This window comes from Zonotrichia leucophrys, chromosome 5, assembly GCF_028769735.1.
Source record: "Zonotrichia leucophrys gambelii isolate GWCS_2022_RI chromosome 5, RI_Zleu_2.0, whole genome shotgun sequence".
Taxonomy (NCBI): Eukaryota; Metazoa; Chordata; class Aves; order Passeriformes; family Passerellidae; genus Zonotrichia; species Zonotrichia leucophrys.
In genome coordinates, this window is record NC_088175.1 from 43,327,164 (window position 1) to 43,349,036 (window position 21,873).

At 42.0% G+C, this 21,873-nt stretch overlaps 1 protein-coding gene across 4 annotated transcripts in view; it reads left to right on the forward strand.

The window, feature by feature from the left end:
• Positions 1-452: 452 nt before the first annotated feature.
• SERGEF (secretion regulating guanine nucleotide exchange factor) overlaps positions 453-21,873 on the forward strand; it is a 141,656-nt gene continuing 120,235 nt past the window's right edge. For 3 of the 4 annotated variants that reach the window (XR_010440551.1, XM_064714897.1, XM_064714896.1), the window contains exons 1-8: positions 461-519; positions 2,003-2,141; positions 2,819-2,974; positions 4,582-4,676; positions 5,826-5,886; positions 7,040-7,153; positions 7,458-7,520; positions 10,753-10,911. Coding sequence is in view for 3 of the 4 variants with exons in the window: in XM_064714897.1 (XP_064570967.1) it covers positions 496-519; positions 2,003-2,141; positions 2,819-2,974; positions 4,582-4,676; positions 5,826-5,886; positions 7,040-7,153; positions 7,458-7,520; positions 10,753-10,911 (811 nt within the window). In the remaining variant the exon portion in view is untranslated. Of the gene's footprint in view, positions 520-2,002; positions 2,142-2,818; positions 2,975-4,581; positions 4,677-5,825; positions 5,887-7,039; positions 7,154-7,457; positions 7,521-10,752; positions 10,912-21,873 lie in introns of all 4 variants that reach the window. The other variant, XM_064714895.1, reaches the window with a different exon arrangement.

A 21,873-nucleotide genomic window follows, 5' to 3' on the forward strand; every position in this document is an offset into this window, starting at 1 on the left:
ACTTTGGGCAGCGGGTTTTTTTTTGAGGCCAGGCAGCTCGGCTCCTAACACAGACATGGGTCTGCACAAGCCTCAACTTCTGAATTTTGGGGTAAAACAGGATGTTCAGGGTGGGATATGTGGTAGGCGGTTCGGGAAGGCTGTGTCTTCCTAGCGCCGCAGCCAATGGGGCAAGGAACAGGGCAACATATGGCCGGGAATTGGGATAAAAGGAGGGTGCGTGCTCTGAAACCGAGAGAGGAAAATTCCACAGGTGAATGCCCCAGTGGACTCTCTCCCTCTATCCGCATAAAGTTGCGGGACTCCTCTGTCTCCTGTTTTGGACACAAAACTCTGGCATTTGTGGATTTTCCCGGCAAACACGAAGCGCTCGCTCAGGGCCGGCGTTTCCCGGCGCGGTTCGGGCACTGCCCGCCCGTGATCCCGCCCCGCGCCCGCCCCTTCCTGCCCGGCCCGCGGGCGGCGGGAAGCGCCGGCAGCCGCCGGCCCCGTCCCATGGAGCCGCGGCTGCTCGCCTGGGTGAGTGGGCCCTCGGCACGGCCCGGGGGGCGGGAGGGTGGCGGGGCCGCTGCTCGCCCTGCCGGGATGCGGCGGGCCCGCAGTGTGCCCGCTCCGCAGGGACACAACGCTGCGGTGTCACCTGGCGGGCACAGCCGGTGCGGGGCCGTGCCGGGGCTTCCCTCACGCTGCCCAGCCCCATTTGCCCCGCGGGGCCGGGGCCGGCTGGAGTGAGGCTGGCGTTGGGATGCCCGCCTGCGGCTCCCAGCCCCTCGGCTCCTTCTGCGGCTCGCCTGGCTTTGAAGGCTTGTAAATTCATGGCGAGTTACGGGCTGAAACGGGAGGTTGTGAGACATCCTTTAAGAAGACTTGCTCCTGTTAAGTAGTATCACACTCTAAAGCGCGTATCACCGGCAGTGGCTGTGAGGGAACGCTTGGTGTGCCGGTGCGGCTTCGCTCCTGATATCTCCCTGCCTGCCGGCTCTGGGCTGGCCGGGCAGCCCGGTGCTTCTGTGTGAACTGCTGGTGTTTCTGTAGGTACAAAATAGTTATTGTATAGTTTCTGTAGGTACAAACTGGTTATTGCTGAATAACAGCAGCCCGGTGGTTCTGTGTGAAGTGTCGGTGTTTCTGCAGGTACAAAGTGGTTATTGCTGAATGCGGCCGTTCAGCATTTACCACGTGCTGCATCTTTCGGGATGGGTGGAGGATAAATTGGGTGCACAGGTGAGGTAGGGATAGGATTTGCTGGGGATTACCAGCTGTGAGCATTGTGGGTTTGGAGTGTTGCTGTTGCTGCAGTGTGTGGGGTGGCAAAGGTGATGGTATTCCCTTTTTTGTGAATGAAGGTTGAACTGTTGGACATGGAGCTGAAATTGACTAAGAAATTCCCTGACTTGCTACCGTGTTGACAATTGCTGCTTTCCCCAGTGGGTTTTGTAGCTATAGTTTTGTAGTTCTATATTTATATAATACTTATACACTTATATAATTAGTACCTGTAATTGGTATATTTTCATTTTGATTTCTTTCATTTAAAATATTTAGTTAATGAGTTTTTAGTTAATGTTTCTGATTTACTTCTTTAGGTTCCAAAAAAAGGTCTTTCTGTTCTCATTTTGGAGGTAGCCTGCCAGAAAGCAGTGGCATGAATAAGACCTTAGTGATGAGTGGGAATCATTGGTATTAAAATAAAGGTGTGGTAATCATCCTGACAGAAAGGTTTTCCTCCTTATAAACTGTGCGTCTGCAGTTGAAGTTTTAACAGTTTGTATTCCAGTATGCTTTTTGAAATACTGGGGCTGCACAGACACCCTTAATGACAGCAAAGATAGGAGACAGTCCTGGTCTGTAATGCTGGGAATCTTGTGTCATATCAGGGGATTTTTAGGAGCAGGCTAACCTGTGGCATATCCCAAATATGCTTGTTTGTCCCTGGGAGTATATGTGTGCTTCTTTTGTTAACTTTTAAAAAAATGTGTTATTTTTCTGTGTGCATTTGAAGGGTGCAAACAGCTATGGACAACTTGGTCTTGGTCATAAAGAGGATGTGCTGGTTCCTCAGGCCCTGGAAGATGTTTCCTGCAAGTGTCAAGACATTGCAAGCATTGCTGGAGGAGGAGGACATTCTGCAGTTATCACTGGTAAAAACACTGCTCTTGCACGGGGTGTTTGGCTTTTAATCACTTTTTTGGTGTGTTTCCCTCTTGGTTCAGTGCTGCCACCTCTCTGTGGCTGCTGTTTCTCAACAAGTACAATCCTTAGCTGCAAAACAGTTTCCTCTCCTCCCAGCTAACTCAATATTTGGGGAAATGCCTGTTGCTCATATATTGTGTGGTTACTTTGTGGCTGTGTGAGGATTGTTTCTTCAGCCGTTTCTTTCATACAAAGATGCCAAATTTTTTGTATTGAGGATGGGGGGTGGGAAGGAGGAGTCAGAGGTTATTCAATATTAAGAAGTGGTAAGGTAAGGACCAGGACATAACGTGTGGCCCTTGAAAGGTTGTGCTGTATGCCACAGCTAATTATGTAAAGAAGGAATACAGGCAGATGTGAAGATGATAAAAAAAGCATCTTGGTGTGAGAGGTGCCTGTCTCACCATATGGATTGTGTCCCTTGACAGACCCAGCTCTCCAAAGCTATACTTATTCAGAGATATTTCTGATGTGTCAGAAACACTGTTTCTCTTAAGTTTTACTTGATTGTTGTGCCTGAAGTGACACACAATCACTGTCCTTGTTTGTCACAGCATCTCACAGAAGTAGGTTTCTTTTTAGTCTGTGAAATGGAATACAATTTGTTTGTTTGCTTTTCTTCCAGGTGCAGGACAACTCTTTGTCTGTGGCCACAACAAAGATGGGCAGCTGGGACTGAATCACACAGAGGATGCGCTGTGTTTTACTTTGTGCACTGCCCTGTCTGGCTTTTGTGTAAAACAAGTTGCATGTGGCTGGGATTTTACAATCATATTAGTAGGTAAGTCTTTCTCTCTAAGTGCTGAGGAAATACCTTGATGTAGAGAAACATGCTGAATATTCCACAACACTATTGCTTGGGTGATGTGAGGGACCTGGATGAGTTTGAGAAGGGGCCCATGGGAGCCTCAGGAAATTCAACAAATCAAAGTGCTGGGGCTGCTCCTGGGTCAGGACAGCCCTGGTACCAGCACAGGCTGGGGATGAGCAGATCCAGAGCAGCCCTGCCCAGGAGGACTTGGGGTGCTGTGGGTGAGAGCTGGACATGGCCCAGCCATGGCACTCCCAGCCCAGAGAGCCAAAGGTGCCCTGGGCTGCACCCAGAGCCCCTGGGCAGCAGGGCAGGGAGGGGATCCTGCCCCTCTGCTCAGAGCCCACCTGCAGCTGCATCAGCTCTGGGGCCCAGCACAGCAAGGACAGGGACCTGCTGGGGTGAGCCCAGAGCAGGGCACAAAGATGATCAGAGAGATGGGGCACCTCTCCTGTGAGGAAAGGCTGAGGGAGTTGGGGCTGCTCAGCCTGGAGAAGGTCCTAACCCTGGACAAATTCTCTTAACCTTATATGGAATTTGGTTTAGCAATGGTTCAGGGTTTAGCCATTCTCTGAAACCTGACATATTTGAAAGATGGCTTTCACTTTATAGCAAATATTACTGATGATCACGGTCAAAAATTCTCTTAAGAGTAATGGATTCAGAACTTGTTTGCAGCTCATTGTCAAGTACCCAGTCATGACATCCATAATCAATCTTAGTAGTACCTTGACTAGTCCCATCCACATGATAAATCTCTCTGACATCACTGGAGCAGATTGAATAGTAAGGTACTACCTACTTTGATTAAAATGGCATAACTGAGGCCATGGTGTTCTGTATTTTGCACATCAGACATAGGTTTAGCCAAGGAGCTACCACCCCTCTAATTATACTGCCTTGTATTGGATGGTGCATTGTGGTCACAAAGCAGCACAGCCCCATCATAAACTAAAGGTGCACCTGCCCTGGGACATCTGTGATAGCAGTGACCTTTCAGAGCCTTAAAGGAGCCACAGGAAAGCTGCAGAGGAACTTTTTACAGGGGTTTGTAGTGATAGGACAAAGGGTGAAGGCTTTAAACTGAAAAAAGACAGGTTTAGATTAGTTATTAGGCAGAATCTCTCTCCTGGGAGGATAGTGAGGCACTGGCACGGGTTGCCTGAGAAGCTGTGGAGGAGTGCATGTCCCATCCCTGTCAGTGTTCAAGGCCAGGTTGGGTGGGGCTCTGAGCAGCCTGGGATAGTGGAAGATGTTCCTGCCCATGGCAGGGGGTTGGAGCTGGATGATCTTTAGGTCCCTCCCAACCGAAACTATTCTATGATTCTATGTGCTGGCACTCATGGGTTTTAAGCTTTGCAAGCTAAATCACCCTCTGTTCCTTGTGTCCCAGTGAACTTGAGACCTTTTCTGGACATGGTGTGTAAGACCAGAAGCCTTTGGCCTCAGGGGCTTTGTAAAGGGACATGTTAAGTCATTTCTTGAGTTACTTGGCTGTGTTATTGTGCTTGTTATAATGTTACAGTGCTATTGCTCCTGGCTTTATTGATTCTGCTCTAACACTTCATTTTTTGCAGGATCTGGCCTTGTGCTGTCCTGTGGGTCAAACTCTTTTGGACAGCTGGGACTTCCTCAAATTTCAGGCCCATGCTTGATTCCACAAAAGATTGAGGTAAAGATTTAGAAGGTGTTGTGCTTTATATTGCTTCCAGCAGCTTACAGAGGTCATCTGACCTCAATGGGCTTTAAGCCAGACTCTTCAACTAATTTTTTATAGTGCCTATCTGCTACAGATGAGCTTACAAAGTAAAGGCCCAAGTTGAATTGAAGTGCTGAGGCTGCTTTTCTTGCTGTATGAAAAGGTTTCCCACTTCTAACAGAATCTTGATTCTTTCACTTCTCAGACAAGAAATTATTTAGCATCATGGCTCATGTCAGATGCTCCTGTGTTGCTTTTTTAATGTAGGAGAAAGAGGATGGCTGATCCCTTAGGTGACCTCTAGTGAGTAGGAGTTAGTTCACTGGATGTTCCTGTGCCCTTGATGTTTCCTGAGAGCATCCATTGCAGAATGGTGCCTTAAAATTGGGTGGTATTGACAGGGCTGATGTGAATCTCTCATCCCTCACCATACAAACTGTTCATGCTGAATATTTGCTCTTTTGGTTGGTATCCCTTAAATTCTTGGGCTTGATGCCACCTGTTTTAAATACACCTGCTGCTTTTCCACCAAGGATAGATATCCAAAGGGTTTGCAAAATCTTGTAAGAGCAAGATAGGATGTGATTGGAGGTAACAGAAGAGGGAGACTTCTATGTGATTCCTGAGATCTGTTACAGTGGAGGGAAACTTTCAGGTTTTTCTCCAGTTGAAAACAAAAGTTCCATCAGTAGGTTGTCAAGACTGAACAGGTTAATGCACCGTAGCACTGCCTATCACCAGTACTTATGTGGAGGTTTTGGTGTAATTCTTGAGGAACACTGAGTTAAAATTAAGAAATAAACATTTTTGTACGGCCAGCATTTCTTCTTTCATGTGAATATTTTGACTGTTTTTTTATTTATTGCCACAATGCTGTGCATCCAGTTGCTTTGCTGATTGCTTTTCTGATTTATTTTATTATTTCTTGAAGATGTTCCCACTGACTTTTACAGGTCAAAATGTACTTACTTTGTGATACAAAATGTTGATATGTATTGGGACATGCAGGCTGGAATTGAGAGCACTATTTTCTTAGTGTTACATTTCTGTTTGGCCTATTTTGTTTTTAGAGGCATTAAATGCAAAAAGCAACTAAATGATAATTTTCTTTCATTTGCCTAGTCTCTCAAAGAGAAGGTGGTGGGTGTTGCTGCAGGACTGAGACATGCACTTGCTGCTACAGGTGAGTATGTCATAATTTTCATCTTTTAAAATCTGAAAATTTATTTGAAAGGATAAATAATATTTTCAGTAACAAATGAAATGGGATTTTGATGGCTTGGAGGAGGAGAGGGAGGAAAAGAGGATGAAATTTATCTAATCTTTTATTTATTTTAACTATCACAGGGAAAAATACACCATCAAGTCATGGACTGTAAGATTTGGGGACAAATTAACATGAACAATAAACATTCTAGAACCATCTTCCTGGAAAATCATGGGGCAAAACTTTTACCAAGAGTTCAGAGTGGTGGTTTATTAAGTTAATTTTCTGATGGATGGAAAAGATACTGATTTCTTTTTGCTTATTCTGAAACAAAACATAAAAGGAGGTTTTTCAGGAAGGAGGGTTTCTGCTCAATCAAGGTATCTTAGGATTTGAACTCATTATAGTTACTTCAGTTTGTATAAGAGGCTTCAAAATGGAACTGCACATAAATTGTGGCTTTTTAAATTATGTGACTGAAATTGACACCTGAAAAATCACAGGTATGAAACTAAATATTTCTCCTGCTGTTATTAGATACTCTGAGTTTGTTCATGGTGTAACAGTAGAAATCAAACTCTCCCTTTTAGCATGCTTCTGTTAAAACTGAGGAAAAACAAACTGTGCCAACTAAACACAACTCTTGTTTTTAGTTTAGTTTGTGTGAATTTCAGTATGGATTCCAGGTAGTGGAGCTGAAAGTGCACAGGAGATGCTTGGAAGAACAGTGGGATCTCTGGTGCTTGTATAATATGGGAATTGAGATTCCCTGTGCTGCACAGACAAATTGGTATCAAGAGGGGGAAAGGGAAGAAAAAGTACAGGAACTTTGTGTCCATTCCTGAGGTACTGCAAACACAGGATTTCTCTTACTGAGTCTCCAGTAGCTTCCCACCTTTTTACTTTTCTTACCTGCATACTGAGACTACAGCTGTTTGTTGCTAGATGGCTTCACCAGGGTTATCTGAATGTTTTTTTGGCATAAAGGTCTTCTGAAGTGTCATTTGAATTGGTGAAAATGACTTGAATGAAATAATTTTGAACTTTCACATGATCATTATTGTGTGAGGTGATTTTTGTTGGTGGCTGATGGGTTTTAATCTCTTTTATTTGTGTTTACTTTGAAAAGACAGCGGTTTGGTGCTGCAGTGGGGGACTGGGATGGCATCTCAGGCAAGGCGTGCAAGCCAAGGCAAAGCCCTCCCTGTGTTCCTGACAGCCAAGGAGCCCTGTGAAGTGGCAGGTAACCCAGGAGTCTGCTTCCTTTGTGTGGGTGGATAGAGCAGAAATTTAATTTGGAGTGGTACATATCTTCCTTTCTACAAAGCCACGTGGTACTGTAAACGTGGAGTGGAGTACCTGAGGACACAATTTTCAGGTCACAGAAAATTGTGATTTGTGGGGAACATGAGAGTCCTGCCATGTGTGTGGCCCAAGGACAGAGCCTTTTGTTATAAAAGTGATCTCCATCCTATTACACTTGTATGCATGTTTGTGTGTGAATTGATGCCTGCTGTAGAAATTTTATCCTACCATGTTTTTTCCAGGCCTGGAAGATGTAAAGGTGAAGGCAGTTGCTGCAGGCTCCTGTCATTCTGTGTCCCTCACAGGTAGGCCTCAGGTGCACAGGTGAAAGCCCTCATCTCACCCTTCAAAGGGTTCTCTGCCTCTGAGATGTTGTCAGTTGTGGTAAAACTGCTGAAAATTGATCTGGCCTGGTTAGTGCTGGTAGTTGTTCTGTAATAGTTTTGCACTCTGAGAACTTTCCTTTTGTTTTAAGAGCGGGATTTGTGTTTCGGGTTCTCTGAGTTTTGTGGGTTTTTCTTGGGGTCAGGCCTTAGCCCTTAGGTCATTCAAGGTCTGGGCTCTTAATGGCTGGAAAGTCTGAAAGGATTTGTAATTCTCTGGAGCTGCAGCAGGATGCCCTCCTGGGTATGGTTTCTGCTGGAGCCAGTGCAGCCTTTGCCCAGGGAGAAGAGCTGTGCTGGGTGGCTGTGCCAGGAAAGGCAGCAGCAGCAGTGTAGCCCCAGCAGCGTGAGCTGATGCCTGTGCATGGGGCACTGCAGGGCTGTGAGCAGGCCTGGAGCTCTCTGAGGTGTCTTGGGCTCCACTGTGACAGTGTGTACGTCTCTGGTGTAAGAGCACAAAGCTTATTTGAAGAGTAGGAAGCTGCTTTAATTGCTTAGGCACTTCCATGATGTCTGCCATTTGTTCTGTGATCCTTGGGCTGTGCTCCCATGCTGGAGTGCTGACTATCCAGTAATGAAAGTCTAATAAAGATTTCTTTTTATTTTGACAGATTGGGAGAAGGGGAAACAGAATAGCTTTCATGCTGTAATCTTACAGTTTTGAAGTGTGTAAAATATATTGAACCTTATGAAGACAAGTCTTTGCCAAACTTCACAGGAACAAGTTCTTAGCAAATCTGCAGCCATCTGGTACCTCTGTCATCATTAAAGGAGCACTGGAGTATTTGCTTCTGCAGATCTATAGAGATTTAGTTGTATGGGGAGATGTTCCAAGATGTAACTTGTATTGAATTCAGAGATGCAAAGTGTATGCAAGATTAGTGAAGACAAACTGTAAGAACAAATAAAATCTACTTTAGATAATTGGCAGTCTCTATTTAGACAGTGAGCAGATCATTCTTTCATGCTTTTGCTTTTGATTCAAGAGAGCGGTCTATTTGGCAGCACTGGGACCAAGACTGAAAAAATAATGCCAGATACTTTTATAATGTGATATTGTTGCTGCCCTGCAAGATAGTTCTTATTTAAATATTTTGTATTTTAAAGATGCTTGATATAATAAAAATACTGCTGCAGGGTGTGTTTTATTTAAATGGGCCCTTTTTTCTAGGAATACTTTGCACTGTGGTGCAGTTTTCTTTGCTTCTGTTCCATGAGTCACTTGCTGGTGGGACATCAAATGCCTGCAGCCAGGCAGGCTTGGGACACAACTGTTGATGTGGGTTCTCCCAGACATGGGTGGGGGTTCCTTGGAAAAAAGGATGGTAGAGTCTGCTGGTGTCCAAAGGGGCCTGAACCCTCCAGGGGTGAGAATATGGTGCTAAGTCTAAGTCTGGTGTCTCAGTTTTTGCTCAGACCTGCTCAAGATATAAGATAAGGGTTGAGCATGTGACTTTTCCCAGGATAAAGCAAATACACCTCCTGTAAAAGGAGGTGACAGAGGCAATGCATGTTAGTGTGGAATATGAATGGCCACAGTGTTTCTTTGTGTTTCTGTCACTCTTTTCTTTTCTTTTCCTCTCCAGGTGTGTGTACTTCATGCTGGGAAGGAATTTATCAATTTTAGTGGAGAGTTCGAATATTTGAATGAAACAATTGCTTGACTTGTTTTTCCTTTTTATTTCAGTTGTGTTGTTTTAAAGAGGAACATGAGGAGTCCTGCAGATGACTGTCAGTACTGGCTTCTCCTCCCACTCCTTGCCAATTTTTCACCAGCAGTAGTATAGTGGAATTCTCCTGGCCTACTCTATTGCTGTTATTAAATATACTGTGGCCTAAGTTTTATTTTTTTTTTTTTCTTCTTTTCCCTCTGAAAAATTTACTTCTGTCATGGTGCTTGTAATGAGTTCAGTGCTGGCCTGAGACATCCTGATGCCTTGAATGTTGTGGAGGTGTGCTCCAAACAATTCCATGTTGGAACTTACATGGCTTCCAGTCTTTCTGGCCCATAATAATGTGCAAGATCAGGTGTGCAAAATATATTTCTTACACTTTCAGCTTGTGCAGCTGGCAAAGGCTTCAGGGAGGCCTGACAGTTCGTGTTGTCAAGTGGTTTTTGTGGTTTTTTTTTTTCTACTGTGGAGGCCTAGGAGCTGGGAGGAATGGTTTTGTCCTGAGAAGATGGAACTAATGATATGTCATGTCTGCAGAAGGACTCCTCTGGGCAGTCACTGTGTCAGTGTCCATTGGTTGTTAGGCTGTGAGCAACTCCAGCTTGCATTGATGTAAAGGACTGGTGGGTATTTCTGTGAAAAGATTTATTCCTGTTTGGAATCCTGGAGTGTGCATTTGAACAAATACCTGTTTTAGAAAAGAGATGTGGAAGGCAAGTGACCACTTACAGAAGTCTCTCAGGTGTTGTCTGGTGTGATTTTGAGGCACAATAATATTTTAATTTTGCCTTGTGATGGGTGGTGCCTGCTTCAGTTGTGTGTTCAGAGCTGCATGTCCAGTCCCTTTAGGAGGTGACTGTTCAAGGTGAGCCATGGAGCACTGGACTGTCCTTGCTTTGGGGGATTTACTGAATTTGCTGAAGCTGAAGGAGGCAGAATTGGTATGAGCAGAGCTGTGAGTCTGGCTCTTGTAGAGAGGCTGGGAGACTGTAAAGCAGAGCAAGAGCAGCCAGCCAGGCTTTGAATTATTTGCTGCAGTCCAGAAAGTTATTTACTGGATGTAATCAAAGCTTTGGAGTGGAAATAATAGCTGGTCTGCAAGGACAGGCTGGACAGAGAGAGACTGCTCACTGAATGTCTCCAAGATGCTTTGATTTTTTTACTCAGAGAAGTTGACTACTGTGGTTAGTTTTTAAATAAAAATTAGTCTTTGTTATAAACATCTAGGCTGTTTGACCTGAAAGGGCTCTCACTGCTTCAGGGAGTCTGTGTAGCCCTCAGAAAATAGGCTGTGCTGTTAAGGCCCTTGCAAATATTTCTCATAACCCAGTTGCAATGGTGAAGGGTGGTAGGAAAATGCATACAGTGAGAACATAAATTGAATTAAATGTTCTTTCCTCAGCATCACTGAACTGAGACTGTATCTGATGGTATTAAATCTGTATCCCTTTAAACAGATTTTACTTCTCTGTCTGTTGCAGATGAAGGACATCTGTATGTCTGGGGCAGCAACAAACACGGGCAGCTGGTGAGCAGGAACATCTTTCTTGCTGAGCCTAAGAAGATTGACACTCAGTGCTTCTCACATGAAAAGATTGGAGCAGTCTGGAGTGGCTGGACCCACCTGGTGGCACAGACAGGTAGGATATTTAAAAAGCAGTAACATATGGCACCCAAACAGCAGATTGTAAGCTGTCTTTGTTTCAGGCAAGCAGTGCTCTTTCTCACTGGTAGTGGCTGGACACACAGTGTAGCAGTGTCACCCAAGTTCAGTTGTCTTTTGAAAAATTGATGAGGGCAGAAATCCTTTGGCTGCTCTTTTACTAGGGCATTAAGGGCAAAGAGAAGAATATATTCAGAAGAAAATCAGTAAATTAAAATAAGCTGGCAGAAAATATTTGGAAAAGACAGGTTAAGAGAGGCCCCATTACACTCGAAGAGCGTTCCCTGAAGATGGAAATGAAGGCAGATTTCATGTTGAAGCTGCACTTTCCTGGAAGTCTTTGTGATGAGGACAGTGTGAAAGCTGCCACATATGGAGGGCTGTGGGATTAGATCCTTACCTAGGAGGACAGGAGGGTTATGTAACAGTGACATTCATGTGTAAAGGGATGGTTGAGCTGATGAAGCTCATCCAACTGTGAAGCACAAAGGCAGGAGGGAAAGGTAGATGAGATGGAAAGGCAGGACAAGCATCTGAAGCTATTTTGTGTTTGTGTTCTTTGCTTCTCCTGTTGCACAGTGTGTGGTGCCATAGTTAAGGCTAACAAGAGTGTGGAAGTCTTCCACAGAGGAAAAGGAGCAGCCAGAGCTGTGATGTGTGACTGGAAAAACAAATTGGTTGTTTTCTGTTTCATTGTTCTCACATATCAAAGTATGTGAGAGAAGCATGTAAAAATCTACATCAGCTGTTCTTTTAGCTATTTATAAGAAATGTCTGAACTCTGATTTTTAGAGGATGTTATACTGAAAATTTGAAAACTGCAATCAGTGCTATGAGCTGCTTGGAAACTTTTCAGGTGGAGTGAAAGAATTTATCTCAAAATCTGTAGTTCTTGAATTAAGTGCTTGATGTCATCCTCATTGCAACAGAAATGGTAGAAAGAAGCCATTTGTCAGGATAACCTGATTTTTAAAGAGTGAGTCTTGACAACTTGGTTTGCTTTCCTTCACTATTTCTTAATAGAGCATGCCCACTAAATAAAATTTCCCCAGAGTTTCAGTAACTTCAATGTTTCAGTTACTTGATATTTATCTGTGGGCATTACAGACATGGAATATATTCAGCAAGTGTTTTTATACAACAAGAAGAAGTGTGTCAAGGGACTAGCAGGGCTGTTTTGCTGGTGAATGTTTAAAAAGAATTTATATAAAAATAGGCTGACTTTCTACATCTGCATTAAAAAACTGGCCAAGTGATGCAGTGGCACAAGTTATTGCTGAAACTGTATTTTATGTATTTAGAATTTTAAATCTCTTTGAAGAGCAATGGACCTGAACCTAAATCATCTGGAATGAAATTTTGAATGGGCTTTGGCAGCCTCCAGACACCAGTCAGGATCCCATGGGAATTTCAAGGGTTGTTCAGCTACTAGATATAGTGTGAGCTAGAGCACTTAACTCTTTCTGGAAAATCATTTGCTGCATTAAACTTGCAGCTGAATAACTGAGAAATGCAGCCCACTTGAGAGCTGTCCCCTGCATGCAGTTGTTCCCACCAGTATTTTTACCTCTTTCTAGCAAAGGAGGAAATGTTGCTTCTGTTTCCTGGTGCTGCAGTCATAAACCAATGATCCCCAAACATTATGGACCAGTAAAGTATTTTTTGAGCATGCAGCCTCCACTATATTTACACTTATTTATTTATAAATTACATAATGCTGTAATATGAAAACTATAAAATATGTACAATAGAAATTTTACAAAGGACGAGATAAACACTACTTAAAGTATTATTTTATTGACTTAACTAATGAAAACCGTTAATAATTGATTAATAAATTAAAATATTTATATGTCATTTTCATCCTGCCCTCCAGTGGATTGTCTTGTAAATACCTAGGGCTGCATGCACTTCACTTTAGAGATACTGATACAAACATTTCCTGCTTGCTTTATTCTGTGGGAGTTCCCCAGTTAGTGGAAAGGAGGCAAAATAAGAGTGATTTTTGGACACAGGAAAATGTAAAGAAAGGGATATTGTATTATGATGCTTGTCTGCTCATTGTGGAAGATAAAAACATACTTTGGAAAGACATTGCAGTGTACAAGGATTTTGCTGCATGAAAGAATGAGTAAGATTTTTCTAGTTAATAATCCCACCACAATGCAAATTTTGGTAGTTTAAAGTTTGTTACTGTATCTGAATTGTCATCTAATGTTTGACACAGAAGGTAGTTGAATTTTAAGAGGCTCTTACAAACACCTCAGAGTTCTGTTTGAATTTTTTTTCCCAGAACATTAATCCTGGTCAGAGCAGTAATAATGGAAAACTTGTTATTGCAGCTGTCTTGGCAGTAACTAAGAACTTTTCTCATTGGAAAGACACAGGAAGGAACTGGGTGGATAAACACTGGACACACAATTCATAAATTCACAAATTCTGCCATTTCAAAATGACATTTTAATCTTTGTCTGCCAGGTGAGCAGTCCTTGGCTGCAGAACTAATGGAAGAGTGAAAAGTAAATGAATGTGATGTTGTTAAAAGCAACCATCTGGGGGAATAATTGCCAGTTCCATGGCTGCAGTGGTTTGACAATTTTAAAATGAGTCCAAGCAAGTTATCAAGTTTGTTATCAGAAAAAAGGAACACAGCATAAATATTTTTGTCTTCTGTCTTTCCCTCTTATGTAAGCTGGCCTGTTTTAAGACTTGCTTTGTTTTTCCTTCATGCTGCTGGCAACATTTTGTACTGTAACATAAAGCAAAATGCAGAACTCATTTTAATTTCTTCCCCATTCTCTCTTTACAAGGGATTTTAATTGCACCTGAAATCACTTTAATACCTGCATCTCTTTCATATACTATGTTCTACCTCACTCAGCAGAGGTTTCCTGTAATTTCTTTTTAGAGTTTGATCAACTCTTTTTTCATTTGCTGTTGTTTATATCATAAAGCAGTTTGGATTCAAGACGTTATTCCTGAGAAATTAATTCCATAACTTGAAGGTGTTAAGGAGTATTTTCACAAGATGTTGTGTTTTTAATCCTTACTTTTAACTTATCCTCATCAGCTTCAATTCCTTATTCTTTTTATTGTAGAGGTTTCTTTTGGGGCTATTTCCATTGCATGCACTCTTACTGTAAAATAACTCACAGAACCCTTCAAAACAATGAGTGCTTTCTTTTCCTGCCTTGATTACTGTTTTCTACATAGAAGGGAAGCACACTTAGACTTCATGGCATCACCAGCACTCTTCGAAAGTAAGTTATATTATTCTGATAGTAGAGGTGGTCCTAGTTGATGATGGTTGGACCAAAAAGATGAAGTTTGAGAAGCCCTGGTTGCTCTTTGATCAGGTCTCTGATGATGAGATAGGAACTTGCTGGTGCCTTTGGTTTATTTTCTGTTTTCTGTGTGAATGCTTGATTCAAGTGACTCTCAGGAATGCTTTTCATTGATGGCAGGGCAGTGCTGTTGCTGCTCCATGTGCAAGGCAGAGCCAGGTGTATTCCTGTGGCCTTGGACTCCAAGTACCAGTGCTGTTCTCTGTACAGGGCTGGCTTCCTGACCAGCACTCTGCTCAGTGGCACAAGGAGCACCACTGCAGTGTAGGTGATGTTGGTTTGGAATAATGAGCAGCTGTCTTGCATTGCTCTCCTTAACAATGTCAGCTTTAATTTGTGGTCCCTATTGAGTTAATGCAGATACTTTGAGGGTAACTGCTGAAGGAGAGGTTATTGCTTAGGTCATTTAAAACAGAGCTAAGCTGTGGCCTGTAATGTGGAAGATGTAAATTAGTCTACTTTGGGGAATGATAGAACCAGTCTGACTTGAAGGCAAACCCAAATATAGCAAAAGAGGTATTTTAAAGACTTTGAGGTGAATCATCAACTTCCATTCAAAACAAGATATTTTATTTTTAACTGGGAAGCCTAATAAATAACCTTCCTTAATCTGGCCTGCTTTATTATCTATATATTCTCCTGAATACATTCCCTAATCTATTTGTCACATAGTGTCACATGAAGTTATGCTTTGTTTGAGCTCAGATAAAGAATTCCAAGCTCTTTCACTCAGAAAGTTACACTATTTAAACTGCATTTTTGAAGTTTCTGCTGCCTGTGCAAAACTGCCTACAGCTAAAAAATCTTGGAAGAACGAAATGCTGTGACACAGTCTGAATAATATTCTAAATCCTCATTCCAAATATGCATCTGAATTTGTGCATCTTTGAATGTCCCTTGATGTCCTGTCATTTAGGCCACACTGAAGGGGTCTGACATTTAGTGACCTACACAGTAAAATAGAAACCATCTCCTGCTTTTTTCTGAAGCAAATGACAGCACGTCCCTCCGAGCACCGAGAGCAGAGTGAGAGGACGTTTCTAATGATCTTGTTTGAGTCATTAACCTTTAGCATTTGAGTCTTTCACAGAGGCTGTGGCTGCACCTCTAGGTGCCTTTTCTGATGGCAGTCACAAGGTAAAGCTGCTGGGCTTTGCTGGCAAGTTGTGCAGCTGCAGGGAGGTGAAGGGGAAGGACGTGTCTGGCACCCGAGCAGCACAGCCTCAGCCCACTAGAGGTCCTTTCCAGTTTGCTCTTGAATCCAGGCTCTGCAGCCTTCCTCTGGAAAGCAAACTTTCTCTGCCTTGAGATTTTCTGCAGCTCCTTAGGGCAGCAATTACTTCTTTGTGCGTATATATATCTCATATATATATTTTATTTTAATGCTTGTCTCTCTTTAGACATGGCAGCCAGGAGTTTGAAATTGGAGCCCTACATGAGGGAGCTGTATTTCATTGGAAGGATGTTGGGTTTTGGGAATACAGGTGATAAATACTAAAAAAATAGCTTCATCAAAACCTCCTGATTGATAGGTACTCCTGAGCTTCTTTGAAGCATAACTGGAGTTCAAGAAATGAGTATTCAAAGAAGAAAAGCCTTTGTCCATCTGCTTGGGGGTCAATTTTGAAGCTTCAGGGCCTATCTTGAAGTTCCTGCATTTCATTATAAAGTGTAGACCATGGAAAGAGGAGAGAAAGAAATGCACAAACTTGGGGACCAAAATTCAGACATGAACGCTGGGAACTGTGGGAAATTTAGTGTGCAATAACAGGATGAAAGATTCTAGATGCATATGGAAATTTCCTTGTTTTCTGTGTTGTCTTCAGAGCTGTCTTCTTGTTCTGTCACACATTCATCTCATTGGTGTTCAATTCCACAGTGATTATTTTAAAATTTTGTTCTAGGTAGCTGTAAATACCTAGAAGATTTTGGCATTTTTCTTTGGCTTCATGGGCTGGCATCATTACTTGGCTTAATTTTAAACTTAAAAAGTTAACAGTGTGTGTGTCTGTGTGTTTGCTTTGTGATTCTACACTGCTATTCTTGCTTTCTCTGCTGGGAGTTACTTCTACATGGTTTTGATAAAAGTCTTGAAGAAAATAATTCAGTGGTTTGGTCACTGAAGAGGAAGTTGGGTAAAATGAGAGCTGAAGGTACGTTCTGAAAGGTTATTATCAAGTGTTGGGAGTTGATTATATGCAAAGATTTGCCACAGAATCTTCCTAACATCATCTTTGAGTAATTGAGTTGTTTCTTCAGTCACCAGCCCTCTTTTACCTCTCCTTGTTACTAGGAACTTCCATTTGTACGGTAAATAGCTGTGCATGCCATCTTATTTCTGTGTGAAAAGAGAGGTTGTCAGGAAGATGCTGAACTGTCACTAAGTGTGATTGAAGGTACTCATTGTAAAATGGAAACATCAGTGATAGGCATAAAGGACACAGAAACTTACCTCAGTATTTGAAATTCCCTTTGTGAGCTGTGACATTGCATTGGCACATGGAGATTCAGATGGCCTGGGAAGAGTAGGATTTAAATGGATTTTTGTGAAATTTAGCTCATGAGTAGAAATGAGCCCAACAGAAAGAAAACAACTATCAAAATTTTCCAACCTGTTCTGCTCCTCTTACGTGTGGAGCAGCCCACAAAGTGCCCTTCCCAGAGCAGAAGGGGAAGGTAAGGTAGGTAAAGCTGGTTTGTCTTGGGTCTTCTCCTGGATCTGCCTTGGGTCTTCTGGCTATGGCTTCCTCTCATGGAATGGCCTGTTCCTTCCTTGGAACAGGCTGCCCAGGGAAGTGGTGGAGTCAGCATCCCTGGAAGTATTAAAAAACCTGTGGATATGGCACATGAGGGCATGTTTCAGTGGACATGGCTTTGGTGCTGGGTTGACAGTTGGACCTGATGATCTCAGAGTTCTTTTCCAGCTTTAATGATTCTATGGTTCTGTGATTCACACTTGCTTAGTCCTGTCCAGATGTGTTTTACTAAGCACTCCATGATTGCAGGAGTTTGGAAAATGACTCAGTCATCATTCAGCATTATGTTATGGGGCTTTAGGCCATGTGTGTGGAAAGAGGCACTATTACATTGAATTTCTCCCTCCCCTTTTTTTCTGTGTGTGTGTCATATCTTCTCTTTTACTAGTGGGAACAGTGATTGTTGTGGACTTAAATAATGTAACTGTCCCAGTTTGACAGAATTTTCATCTTTAAAAAGCATTCAGAAAAAAATTAAAGCTTTAAAATGTGGATTTGGTATAGATTTTGCTCAAGTCATTAGTGGGTGAGATAAGGAATTAATTACTTTCCTTGATTTTCCTTTTTTTTCCCTTTGGTTTCTGTGGTTGGACTGCTGCAGTTTATGGCTAGCCATCTATTTAGCAAATGTAATAAACAAGGTCAGACACATTAATAAGTATGTGTTTGTGTGCAGGAAATCTGTAAATGTGGTGTTTGTTCTGTTTTCAGTATCCTCCAGCACCAGAGCAGCTGTGCAAGAGGAGCTGTAGTGGGCTGACAAGGGCACCTTGTTGGCTCTGAGCTATTCCTTGGGGGTTTGTTTTTTCTTACTCTTTTTCTCTTAAAGCAAATTAAACTCTTGCAAAGGTAATGATGATAATTGCATTGAAAACACCACCCCTCTCACAACTATTGTGAAACCAGGGCACAAAGCTGATACAAATTTCCTTAAATTAAGAATAGTTTGTCCAAAAGTGTCCCTGTCTTTTTAGTTCTTCTGACTACTTGCAGCTGGAAGTGCTGGCACTGTCTGAGCCACTTGCTCTTCTGATTGGCTGTTTCTGCTTTGTTATATGTGAAGCCTTTTCTCCTGAGCCATACTGAGATCTTTCACATTGTATTGGGTCTCTGTCAATTCACCTATTTGAAGCTGGAAAGAAGCAAAGGTAAAGGCAAGAGAAAATTCACCATTTCTTGACTTCTGTCAAGCTGCCTCCAAGTTCCATATTCATAGGTATTAATAGAGTGAGATCCAAATGCAGAACTCAAAACATCACTGTTGTGTACTGCTATCACAGACTGGGCCAGACATTCTATAACTCACTTCCTTTTTTGCTTCTCAGCCTTTAATTCAGCTTCAAGTCTCCCATATGCTGTGGGTCCCAGCAGCTGTCCACAATGATGCTTCTGTATCTTTTTATCCAGCAAAAAGAGCATGGAGTAGAAGACTGGGTTGGGGAATTCTTCCCTTCACCCTCTTCTGGGAGATCTGAGTGGGGGACAAAAGAATTTACAATTTCATTCTGGATGTTATCATAGCATATGACATAGTTTGCATGTAGTAAAAGGGTGATGGGATTGATTGAAATTTTGGCAACTCAAAGCTCTTAGTGTAGAGAATTGATGTGAAGCACAAAACAAACAGTGAGAATTTGCACATCAGAATTCCTGCAGTTATGCAAAGTGGATATAACATTGTCAAAAAGTTGGAATCCTTAGAAAGGTAGAAGTGCTTTGCACTCACTTGGTATGGAATAAGAAGCTGGAACCAATCATTACCTCATAGTTGAAGCAATGTGCATGGTAATTTATTGCCAAGAACAAGGTATATGTACTCTGCCCTCTTAGTTTTATTGGTTTTTGAGGAGACAAGTGGCTACTGCATTTTCAAATAACTTCATTTAAAGCTGTGCATTTACTAAGCTAAGCATTTTTAAGCTCAGCTTCTGAAAGCAGCTATGTGAGCACCATCTATGCATGTAAGTGCATTGATCTTATTTAGACTTAGTAGTATTTTAAGGCCATTAAATACTTGTTTTCATAATCTTTAAATGACATTTCCTGTTTAGTAATTAATTATTCAGGTTTAACGAGTCTTACTATTCAAACACAGGTAGTGGGCTTTTTAAGAGCTGAGTGGCAGTTGAGTACCTCTGAAAAACAGTACTTTTCAGGAACTTTTTTTTTTCTTAAAAACCTAGACACAAACAGGAAAAATATTCATAAAGCCTACATAGATGGTTCCTTTCATGATTACCTTGAAGTAATTTTGATATAAACAATTTTATGTAAGGTACTGTAGGATACAGGAGATATATCAACAGCTGTAAATTTTCAAGAATGAGTCTTGTAGTCTTGTAGAATGGCTCTGATACTTGGGTAGTATGATAAGATCTGCCAAGAGTGTGTGGCTTTTATTCTTTAAAGTATTCCTGTTGTGAGGAATCACAGCTTGTGGTGTGGTGGTTGAAACTGAGGATGACCTGCCTCTTTTTTTGTAGCTCCTATTTGGACTTCATTGTCTCTCAGGGTAGCTACATATATTCTGTATGGATCCCAAACAGCTGAGATTGAACTCTGCAGATGAAGGGGAGTTATATTTTCTATGTTGCTTAAGATACACTTTAGGTTTTTGGGATGTTCTGCTGGATTGAGGAGCCTATGTGGTTCAGGTTTGCTTTCTTCTCTATCTAGTATTATGGGGCCCACAGTAGGTAATAATAATATAATCACAATGGTTTATTTTTGGGGGACAAAGACCTGGAGGAATAGAAGGTATTAGCATCTGATTCATGCAGGAGAGAAACCCTAGGAGGGGTGGGATTTCCTTAGCTGACTCATTCTCTGTTTTACTTTGTATCTAACTAAAAGAAAAAAATCTAAAAACCACTGTGTAGTCAACGATCTATTCAGGGACAGTGCTTCATGTCACTTTTGCTAAGATCTTTTTATAGTGAATATAGAAAATCTTACTTTTATAGAATTTTCAAAAATTTACCTTTACAGATCTGCCCAAAATAATCATACAGAAAGTCCTTAAGGAGAATGTTTTCCTGCTTGTCCTTTCCACCCCAAGATAGAAAGCAAACTGAAAATCAGTTTGGCATTTCTCATCTTGAATTTTGAATCTTGTAGCTGATGGATATTTTGTAGGAATTTGCCTGTACACACATTTCAGGCTTGTGCCTGCTAATGACACATCTGCCTGGAGCTGAAGCTGTTTATTGAGGACAAATGGACACTAAAACATCCAGAAGTGAAGGTCAGGCTGTGGGGACAAGAAAAGGGTGGCAGTGTGGATTACTAGATATTCATGTGGGTTGAAGAATCATCCTGACAAGTCACGCAGCACAACGGAGGGTGTTAAATCCTGTTTTGTCTCCTCTTGCTTGTTCAGTTTGCCAGAGAGAAACAGAACACACAATGCCAAAAAAACCCCAAAACACTGTGGTCATGCACACAGGTAGAAGCTGATAGTTGCAATACAACAAACTTCTGCTGTGTGTGATTAAAAATCTGAGTAGTTAGTTAAAATTCCTCTAGTTCACCAGAGCAGTGTTCTAACAAAGTCCATGAAAAGCTGTTTTAGCACAGGAGAAAACTCATGGTTTCTTTAGAAACTACCCTATCTCACTGAATTGTGTGAAGCATCAATAGAAGAGTACAGCTTCTTTTGATCAATATCCATTGTAACGTCAGAGAAAAGAAGGTATTGAAAAAACAGGAGCTTTTTGTTCTTCATTGGTGTCCCCTCCTTACTCCTAATGAGAAGTTCTTTTATTTCTCCCTTCTCAATTTAAAACCTAAGCCTCTGTTAGTAACAGGCTGCATAGCACATCAATACTTGCATTACAACCCTGCTCATATGCACACTTAGGTAACCTTACACATAGATGTGTTGGCACACAAGCAGATACAGATGTTGTAGCTCTATGGATGTAACTGTGGACAGCTTTGCTCCACTGCGTAAGCATCAGAAGTAAATCTCACTGGCATCATTCCCTCTTGGCTGGGAATTTCAGATTCCTTCACAGGACAGACTTGCATTGCATTCATCAGTAACATGTCTATAATTTCTAAATTTTTATAGTTTTGCTCTGTGCCTGTGGCTCTGAAATGCTGAAAACACCCCACAATGGTACAAGACATAGACACAAGAAGTCAGGAGTCAAAAGCAACTCTGTTAGGTGCATAGTGTCCCCTTGTGAAAGACGGAATTTTTTTCAGGGCATAAGTGGCATTTGGATGCTTTGACCATTATGCAACCTTTTACACCTTTGTACACTCTCTCCCTGCAGTCTCCTTGATGTTAAGGATCTTGCCATACCCAGGTGGAATCTTGTGTTGTGCTTTTATTTCTTCCTCCACCCCCTTACCTAACTCTTAAACTTTCTTGTGGGTGGAGGGAGAAATTGGGATGATATTCCAGAGAGAATACATCACCTTATTGCTCATTATTCATCTCTTGACTTCAAAGGGTATGAATTTTCCTTCCCATCCCCTTTTAGACTGTTTTGTTCCTGCTGTCAGCGGGAGCGCTGCTCATTATTTGAGGTGCACAGCCCACTCTGTCTTAGTCAATTGTAGCTGCTCTTGTAATGGTTCTGACTCTGAACAAGGCGGGTGATCTCCTGGGAGGCTCTGGAGGTGCCATTGTTGGGTTTGTGGCACTGTTCTCGTCTTTGTACTTTCTTTCTTAAGAACAGCACATAGTTAGGGTTGAACTGCATGGGATGTAGAACTCGGCTGCTTCTGGAGGGACTGAGGAAGTTCAAGCCACTTAGCAGATCCAAGGACTGCTCTTCTAACACTTTATTTCTGTATTTCTGTCTGAGGCTTGTTATCTAGTGAAATCTC